At 35.9% G+C, this 10,589-nt stretch overlaps 1 protein-coding gene across 1 annotated transcript; it reads right to left on the bottom strand.

Annotated features, from left to right (window-relative positions):
* Window positions 1-5,822: 5,822 nt before the first annotated feature.
* On the bottom strand, window positions 5,823-9,904 carry LOC100017324 (mitogen-activated protein kinase 6). Its single transcript, XM_056810929.1, has one exon. It carries the CDS (start codon window positions 9,145-9,147, stop codon window positions 6,979-6,981), a length of 2,169 nt encoding a protein of 722 aa, XP_056666907.1. The 5' UTR covers window positions 9,148-9,904; the 3' UTR covers window positions 5,823-6,978.
* Between the last annotated feature and the right edge of the window lie 685 nt (window positions 9,905-10,589).

The raw sequence follows: 10,589 nt of genomic DNA on the forward strand, positions 1-10,589 counted from the left end.
ACAACTCTGAGGAACCACCTTACACCTAGCAGATTGGCTAACAGGACAGCAAAGAAAGTAATGAGTACTGGAGGGAATGTGGCAAAGTAGGGACATTAATTCATTGCTGATGGAGTTGTGAATTGATCCAACCATTCTGAAGGGCAATTTGGAACTATGTCCAAAGGGCGATAAAAGACTATTTGCCTTTTGACCCAGCCATAGCGCTACTGGGTTTGTACCCCAAAGAGATAATAAGGAAAAAGACTTGTACAAGAATATTCATAGCTGCACTTTTTGTGGTGGCAAAAAATTGCAACATGAGGGGATGTCCTTCAGTTGGGGAATGGCTTAACAAATTGTGGTATATGTTGGTGATGGAATACTATTGTGCTCAAAGGAATAATAAAGTAGAGGAATTCCATGGGAACTGGAACAACCTCCAGGAAGTGATGCAGAGCCAAAGGAGCAGAACCAGGAGAACAATGTACACAGACTGATACACTGTGGTACAATCTAATGTAATGGACTTCTCCATTAGTGGCAATGCAATGTTCCTGAACAACCCAGAGGGATCTATGAGAAAGAACACTATCCACATCCAGAGGCAAAACTGTGGGAGTAGAAACACTGAAGAAAAGCAACTTCTTGACTACATGGGTCTAGGGGATATGACTGGGGATGTAGACTCTAAATGTACATCCTATTGCAAACACCAACGACAATGAAATGGGTTCTGATCAAAGACACATGTAATACCCAGTGGAATCATGCATCAGCTATGGGAGGGGCGGGGGGAGGGGAGAGAAGAATAGAAAATGATTTTTGTAACCAAGGAATAATGTTTGAAATTGACCAAATTAAAAAAAAATAATGTTAAATAAAAACTAACTAAATAAATAAATAAACAAAATTTAAAAAAGAAAGATAATCTCTATTTCTATATCTGATTAATATATACCATAGTATTAAAATCTACTTCTATCTACTTTATGTTTTGCCAACCACAGTCTCTCTCATATGCCTTTGAACAAATGAAATACCTATAGAAATTGCAAGAGTAATGCAATGATTGACCACATTTTATCTTAATACCAGCTCTTAGAATGAGAAAGAATGCTATCCATATCCAAATAAAGAACTGTGGGAATATAAACACAGAAGAAAAACAACTGCTTGATCACATGGATCGATGGGGATACGATTGGGGATAAAGACTCTAAATTATCACCCTAGTGCAAATATCAATAATATGGATATAGATCTTGATCAGTGCCACATGTAAAACCCAGTGGAATTGCACTTTGGTTATGTGAGGGGTGTGGGAGGAGGAGAGGGAAAGAACATGAATCATGTAACCATGGAAAAATTCTCTTAATTAATCAATTTTAAAAGTCAAAAAAAGAATACCAGCTTTTAGAGACTAAGTAAGCAAAAATGCTGGGGAAAAAAACCAAAAAACATTTTATGTCAGATATATGTTTGAAAAGGAAAGGAGAGGGAAAATAGTTACATTTTGGATATGTACTTCTGGATAAGTTCAGAGCAACAAAAATATACCTAGGCATTCCTCTTTACTCCAATCCTGTGCTGACTTTGTCTCTATAATTTTGTTCTGATTTTGATGGCAACTGCTCTCCATGGTTTCTGTTTGTTTTGGGCCCTTGGCTCTGCTTTTGCTCACTGCTTAAGCTCTAGTGCCTTAGTCTTAGTCATAGCAGTGGAAGCAGTAGCTAAGGATAGATTCATTACCAAACTCCTCTTAGCTAGTAAATTCCCAACCTCATTCCAAATTTCTGTCAACTATATGACAAAGCCATTGCTTTCAAGGCTGCTTCTTTTCCTTCTTCACCTCAGGAAATGAGAACTGTTGAATTTTCCTTAGTCTTAAATAGATCAGCATGCATGAGCAAATTTCTGCCCACTGCCCTCTGGTTACATAGAAAATAACCATTTTAAAGAGATTCCAGGTGACTACCAATAAAAGAAAAAAAACAAGTTGAAATAATTTCTTAGGTTGAAAGATGACAAAAAAAATAGAATTACCATTGTTGTTGAGGCTATGAGAGGGCAGACATGTTAATGCACTATTGCTGGAGCTTTGAAATTGTCCTTTCTGGAAAACATTTTATAACTCTAGCCAAAAAGTCACTAAACTATATGTTCTTTAGCCCAGTAATACCACTATGAATCTTGAACTCCAGAGAGTTTAAAAACAACAGAGGTAATGAACTATAGCATCAAATAATTATAGCTATATTTTTGTTATATCAAAGAACTGGAGGAAAGCAGATGAGCCTCAATTGAAGAATGGCTAAACATTTGGTTAAAGGACTTATTCAGAGAAACCTGGGAAGATGAGGCAAGTGAACAGAACTAGGAAAACAATGAATACAGTAACTAAAATAATATAAAGAAAAGCAAGTTTGAAAGACTTGAGAACTCATAAGTTAAATGACCAATCATGTCAAAAGACCAATTATGAAATTTATTTCCTACTTCTTTGCATAAAGTGATGGACTTTAGGTGCATATTGAGACCTACATTTTCATAGATGGAAAATGAGTATATTTGTTTTATTTGTTGTAATAGAGAGCTTCTATTGGGGATTAAAGGAATTGTCAGAAAGTAATAGTAATGAGAAAAGAAATGAAAAAAGCAAGTGAAATGTTTTAATCTATAGAAGAGGAGCAGAAAGAAATTCAGAAGGGGACATGGATAAGAAAGGAAATTTGCTTACTGTGGTGTAAAATTGAATATGTATTTAAGAAACAGTTTATTTTTTTTCAAATTTGTAATTTTTTTCTAGATTAGGTGCAAATATCATTTTCAATAATCATTTTCTGGTATTTTGCACAAATGTTCTCTCCCTTAATCCCATCCTCTCCAAGACAGCAGGTAATACGATTACCTGTACAATAGGTTGTACATGTGTTACCATAGAATATATATTTCTATGTTTATTATGTGAAAAAAATACATATCCATTTCATTGGAGAAAAACTCATGAAGGAAATAAAACGGAGAATGATATACTTCAATCTGCACTCAAGTTCTTTCATTTCCTTCCATGGCAACCTTTTTCATCATGAGTCCCTTGGAATTGTCCCACATCTTTTTTGTTGACAACAGTTTATTGGATCATTGGATACTATTGTTGTGACTATATACACCATTTTCCTGGTTCTTCTCAGTTCACTTTTTATCATTTTTTATTAGTCTTGCCAGTTTTTTTTCTGAATTCATGATATATGTCATTTCTTATGAAATAATATTATTCTATTACAATTAAATCTTTATAATTACAATTATATAATTACAATAATATACCACAATTTATTCAGCCATTCCCCAATTTATGGACATTCTTTCAATTTCCAATTCTTTGTCACCACAAAAAGAGCTATTATAAATAGTATTGTGCAAGTAAGTCCTTCTCCCCAATTTGATGTCTTTGGGTTACAGACTTAGTCCAACCACAGTGTCCCAATTTTCCCATACCCCCTCAGAAATATCATTTTCCTTTTTTGTCACATTATCCAGTCTGATAGGTGTGAGGTGGTGCTTCAGAGTTATTTTAACTTGAATTTCTCTAATTAATAATAATTTGGAGTATTTTTTCATGACTAAAGATAGTTGCAATTTCTTTCATCTGAAAAGTGCTTCTTCATATCCTTTGATCATTTTTCAATAGAGGAATGTTTTGTATTCTTGCAAATTTGACTCAGTTCTCTATATATTTGAGGAAACGGGCCATCAGAGACACTTGTTATAAAATTTTTCATAGTTTGTTGTTTGTCTTCGTTCATTGCATTGGTTTCATTTGTGTAAAAACTTTCTAAAATTTAATGTAGTCAAAGTTATCTATTTACATCTTGTAACATTCCCTATGTCTTATTTAAGCATAATTCTTCTTTTATCCATAGGTCTGACAGGTAAACTATTTTGTGTTCCCTTAATTTGTTTATGCTATCCTCCTTTATTTCTAAATTGTGTACCTATTTTGAATTTACCTTAGTTTTCATTGAATTTGCAGTTTCATAGCAATATTTTCATTCTTTGAGTATTGCAAAGTTCATGTTGGTTGATGTATGTAAATTTCATGATGAGAAAGAATCTTTTTTAAAATGTAATTCTCCAAATTGTGCAATGTGTAATTATTCCCCCTCTTCAGCCAATCCACCATTTCCCCCTTGTTTATCCCTTTGTAAAGCCTCCTGAAATAGAGGTGATTTACTCATTTCCACCAATCCCATAGAACATAATATATCACATCTAACAGGACCTCCAATTTGAACATACCAAAAATTTGAACTGACAGAGCAATACAACATATACTGAGATGGAAAGAGTAAAAAAGCCTTACTTATTTTATGATTTTACGTCAAACAAGGACTGTTGAATGCTTTTGTATGTTTATAATTTTATGTTGATCATTCATGGAATTCCAGTAGTCTACTTAATATATTGCCTTTTTAAAAAACTTCCTCCAGTTTGTGATCTAAAGCAATAAATTGCTTTTGGACAGTCAGTTGAGTTTCTTTCAGAGTTGTAAATCATGTTCAGGAAGGCTACCACAAAATTAACTGTCTGATATTCAAAACATTCATTTTTTTATGGGTGGTTGAGTTCGTTTATTTATTTGTTTATTTTTAATTTATTTTTAATTTTTTATTTGAGCATTTCCAAACATTATTCACTGGAGACAAAGATCATTTTCTTTTCCTCCCCCCTCCCCCACCTCTCCCATAGCTGACGCGCGATTCCACTGGGTATCACATGTGTTCTTGATTCGAACCCATGTCCACGTTGTTGGTATTTGCATTAGAGTGTTCATATAGAGTCTCTCCTCAGACATCTCCCCTCAACCCCTGTAGTCAAGTAGTTGCTTTTTCTTGGTGTTTTTACTCCCACAGTTTGTCCTCTGCTTGTGAATAGTGTTTTTCTCCTAGATCCCTGCCTATTGTTCAGGGACATTGCATTGCCACTAATGGAGAAGTCCATTACATTCGATTGTACCACAGTGTATCACTCTCTGTGTATAATGTTCTCCTGGTTCTGCTCCTCTCGCTCTGCATCACTTCCTGGAGGTCTTTCCAGTCTCCATGGAATTCCTCTACTTTATTATTCCTTTTAGCATAATAGTATTCCATCACCAACATATACCACAATTTGTTCAGCCATTCCCCAATTGATGGGCATCTCCTCGTTTTCCAATTTTTGGCCACCACAAAGAGCGCAGCTATGAATATTCTTGTACAAGTCTTTTTCCATATTATCTCTTTGGGGTACAAACCCAGCAGTGCTATGGCTGGATCAAAGGGCAGACAATCTTTTATTGCCCTTTGGGCATAATTCCAAATTGCCCTACAGAATGGCTGGATCAATTCACAACTCCACCAACAATGAATTAATGTCCCTACTTTGCCACATCCCCTCCAGCATTCACTACATTCCTCTGCTGTCATGTTAGCCAATCTGCTAGGTGTGAGGTGATACCTCAGAGTTGTTTTGATTTGCATCTCTCTGATTATAAGAGATTTAGAACACTTTTTCATGTGCTTATTAATAGTTTTGATTTCTTTATCTGAAAACTGCCTATTCATGTCCCTTGCCCATTATCAATTGGAGAATGGCTTGATTTTTTGTACAATTGGTTTAGCTCTTTGTTAATTTGAGTAATTAAACCTTTGTCAGAGGTTTTTATGAAGATTTTTTTCCCCAATTTGTTGCTTCCCTTCTGATTTTAGTTACATTGGTTTTGTTTGTACAAAACCTTTTTAATTTGATGTAATTACAATTATTGATTTTACATTTTATGACTCTTTCTATGTCTTGCTTGGTTTTTTTTTTTTTTTTACATTTAACCTAATTTTATTCATGCTTGCTTTGGGATGGGGAATAGATCATTCAGTAAAAACATACAGTAAAAACAAAATATGTCTTACCATATACAACTTTTAACCTACAATAATGATGTACCTTAATTACGTCCATGCACACAAGTCTAACATTACAATTTCTTAAAAAATAAACACAATTAAGACTTCTAGGAGCATTTTATAATAAAGTAATTCCTAATTTTTCTTTGTAGATAGATCAAGCACCTCCAAAATACAAATTCCTATACACAGTGAGCGCTTTACTTAAAATGAACACTTAAGTAAATTGAGTACGTGGACAGCCTCAGAACAAGCTGATGTTATAATATTCAGCTAGGTAGGCAACAAACCATAGTGCCAAATGGAAAAACTTTATTTGCAAATAAATTTCAAAAAACTAAGTTAACTTTCTATAATTAAATACAGAAAATATACTGATTTGCTAAAATAAATAAGATGTGGTATATTAACACTTCACTATAAAGAATGCATACCAGAACACTTATAAACAGTGAATGATTCTTATTAAGAAGTTACTATAATAACGCTGGCTAAATAGAAGTGCATATTGTGAAGCACTATGGGTGGTACATGTTTTGCCACATACTTCTGTTACCTTGAGGTAGATAACACATGTGTACCAAATTCGGCATTCATTTTCAGTTGCTGCTGGTATCATGTGTTTTAAGAAATGTGTACAGTATGAAAAAACTTGAAAATACTCATGAATGAAAAATGTTTTAGGAAAAAAATAGATATTTTCATGCAATTATGTACAGTCTCACTGTGTAAATTTCAAGGCAAGATTTTTTTTTTCCTGTAAAACAGATAACTGTTTTACTGAGAGAATGTTTTTACTTGGCTTAGTGCATTTCTTTTGTCTCCTCCTGCATTGCATTATTTTGCTCTATTCTTTAATTTTGTGTGCAAATGACATGCCAGTTTAAAATGAAAACTATTTCATGTATAGAAAGTAATTCTGGATTTTAAAAACCAAGAACTAATGAAATCCATACTAAAATGACACCGTCTGATTCAAGTAAAAAATGACTTATACTAGTAATAAAAAAGACAAAACACATTTCATGAATACAAAAAGAACTGTCTGCTGAGTGTTTTAGTTCAGATGTTTCAGAATGCTGCTGTATGTTTTATGGGGAATCTGGGGGGAAGATTTCATAGCAGAAGGTGTTAATGTAGCCTGTATTGATTTAAGTGGTGAACCAACTGGACTATGAAACTGTGGGATGCCTATAGACTCAAGCTGCTTGTTAAAGAGGAACTCCCCACTATTGTTAAGAAAACCCTCCTCACTTTCTCTTTCCCCAAACTTGCCATCCTCTATTGGCTCAGTTTCTAGCATTTCAGTATCTTCCTTCCTGCTAAAGAACTTGTCCAAGTAACTGGTGTAAGTGTTTTCCTTCTCAATCTGTTCATCCTTTCTTACTTCACAACAAAACTGATCTATGAGAAAACATTCCTCCCCACCACTCACAAACTGGCTGTCCCAAGAAGACTGGTACAAAGCTTCTAACTGAGCCAAATTCGCCATTCCTTTTTCCTGTTTTTCCCGGCTTACTGACTTTGATATCAAACTTTTCAATTCTAGTTGGGACACTGAGCTATTCAAGTCATTTAATTTATCAACAACATCAGTAGACTCATGTTGTGAACTAAGTTGAATAGTTCCTGCAATAAAGGAATCAAAGTCAAATCCTTGATTCTTCTCCCTTTCTTTTTCAACCAGTTGCTGTGATGCTTCCTCAAGAGCTATTTGAGCTTTAACCAATCCATTCCTTTCACATTTTGACTTGCCTTTCTTATCAGATTTTTCTTTGCTTTGTTCTTTCCAATTAGAAAGATCTATAATAAGTTTGGGTTCATAGTAATGGTTAACTTCACTCTCTCTCCAAACTAAGTTATCTAGATATGATGACGACCTCATTTTGTAGTTACAAGTGTGGCTGCATTCCAGATCACAATACTTGTTTTCATGATGATCTGGATATTGCCAACAAGGCTCAGTAGAGAAATGGGTATCAAAGGCAGGATCCTTCAGATACTTTTCACGATCTCCATCCAAATATTTTCGAGGATCTACTTGGACTTCCTCTTCATCAGTGACATCAGAAAGAGCCCTTGGGTCACGCTGAACTTCTTCAATATCAAAATTATTATGTATAGGCCAGTCATGGTCTGAAAACTGACAATCATGGTACCTCTCCCAATTATAAATATGACTATGAGTTTCATCCATGAGCAAAATATCATCAACTTCATCTTCAATGTGAAAAGGATGGCTTGAAATTGGTTCATCCATTGGAAAGGAATAAATGCTCATATAAGGATGGGACAGAGCTTCTTCTGCGGTCAATCGATCCATGGGACTAAATGTCAAAATTTGTTCCAGGAAGTCCAGTGCTTCACGACTAATTCCTGGAAGCAGCTGAGTTAAGGGTTTGTGTGGCTCAGTCATATCATTTTTTATGTAAACTGGGATTACACTGAGAAGCTCCTGACGATCTTCCTCATGTACAACAGGAATAGATTCTAAAATCAGTTGCATCTGTTCAAGTTCATGTGCACCTGCAAAGAGGGTTTTCCCAGTCAGCATTTCAGCAAAGATGCATCCTGCAGCCCACATATCAATGGCTTTAGTATAGTTATTAGGAGAAAGTAAAAGTCGTGGAGATCTGTACCATTTAGTAACCAATCCTTCAGAAAGATGACCCTTGTGGGAATAATGGGGATCCATGATCCGGGCAAGACCAAAGTCACCTATCTTCAGCACCAAGTCTTCGGTATTAATGAAAAGATTAGCTGGTTTGAGATCTCTGTGCAGTACATTTGCAGAATGAATATACTTGAGCCCACGTAGCAGCTGATACATGAAAAGCCTGGCATGCTCCTCCAATAAAGGGCCCTGCTCTAGCAGATTAGCCAAGTCTGTCTCCATGTACTCCTGAACAATGTAAACACTGTTCAGTTCTGTCAGAGAGCCCACATCATCTGTTAACTGGCTTCCACTGGGACCAAGAATTTCAAATACTTTCACAATGTTATCATGGTCGAGTCTTCTAATAATTTTGATTTCGCGTAAAGCATGTTTAACACTCTGGGGATCTGTAAGAACAATTTTCTTGACAGCCACTCTTTTGTCACAGTCATTATCGACAGCAGAAAAAACTAAGCCATTGCCACCACAACCCAGCGGTTTTAAGTCCATATACCGAGAGCCCAGATCAAAACCATGAATGTTCATGAGACTTTCAAACTTTTCTGCCATTTTAAAACTTAATATTATTTTTCCTTTCAAAATGATGAACTTGTGTAAACACGGAAGGAAACTGGCATCAAAAAGAAAGATCTTTCAAAAAGGGAGAAAAATAATTCTGCTTCCACTGCAAGATGGTTTCTTGATACTCATCGCATGTGCCAACCAGGCCTGTTGAGTTCCCTTTAAATTTACAGCTTGTAAGCTCTAACTCATACTGAGAATTAGAAAGATTGCAGTATCCATAGCTCAAGATAGGGGCAGCAACTCTGCAGACATTTAAAGAAAACACTCAAGAAACTCAAACGGAATGAAATGACATACTATGCACTCAGCTTTACTGTGCTAAACGAGTTAACATTTAACAAAAAAGTGAATAAATATGCACACGATAGGCTTCTCTGAACATTCTCCTCACAGTGCAGATACATTCAGTGTTGGACTGGTCCTGAGCAGCATCATTTCTAGGGTGCCAGTAAGCACTATGTTAGTTTTGTTTCTTTTCCTCCTTGTTTGTTTACTGTTTATTTGAATAGAAAGCTCTGGCAGCTGTTGGTTTACAGAAGATGTCTTTTGTTAGTGATCAGGTGGCTCCAGCTCACCACAATCACAATCAAAGCTACCATCCATCTTACTCTGTGACAACGGGACTTCTCCGACTCATCGAGGCAGTGCAGGGCCCGCGGACAGCCCCTAAGGTCGGCTCCGGTCTCCGGCGGTGTTGGCGGCAGCTGCGTCTCCAAGGCTCTCGCTTTGCCGCAGTCGCCGCCATGTCGTCTTGCTTGGTTTTAAAGTCTTTCCTTTCCCAAAGATCTGACATGTATACTATTCTGTGTTAGCCCAATTTACTTATAGTTTATCCTTCTTTATGTTCAAGTCATTCACCCATTTTGAATTTATCTTGGTGTAGGTTGTGAGGTGTTGATCGAAACCTAATCTCTCTCCCCCGTCTTCCAATTTTCACAGCAGTTTTTATCGAATAGTGGGTTTTTGTCCAAAAAGCTGGGATCTTTGGGTTTATCATATATTGTCCTGCTGAGGTCACTTGCCCCAAGTCTATTCCACTGATCCTCCTTTCTGTCTCTTAGCCAGTACCAAATTGTTTTGATGACTGCTGCTTTGTAATATAGTTTGAGATCTGGGACTGCAAGGCCCCCTTCCTTTGCATTTTTTTTCCATGGTTTCCCTGGATATCCTTGATCCTTTGTTCTTCCAAATGAACTTTGTTATGTTTTTTTCTAAATCAGTAAAGAAAATTTTTGGAAGTTCAATGGGTATGGCACTAAATAGATAAATAAGTTTGGGTATGGTTCATTTTTATTATATTGGCTCATCCTACCCATGAGCAGTTAATGTTTTTCCAATTGTTCAAGTCTAGTTTTAGTTGTGTGGAGAGTGTTTTGTAGTTGTGTTCATACAATTCCTGTGTTTGTCTCTGGAGATAGATTCCTAGG

This window comes from Monodelphis domestica, chromosome 1 (assembly GCF_027887165.1).
Source record: "Monodelphis domestica isolate mMonDom1 chromosome 1, mMonDom1.pri, whole genome shotgun sequence".
NCBI classification, from domain to species: Eukaryota; Metazoa; Chordata; class Mammalia; order Didelphimorphia; family Didelphidae; genus Monodelphis; species Monodelphis domestica.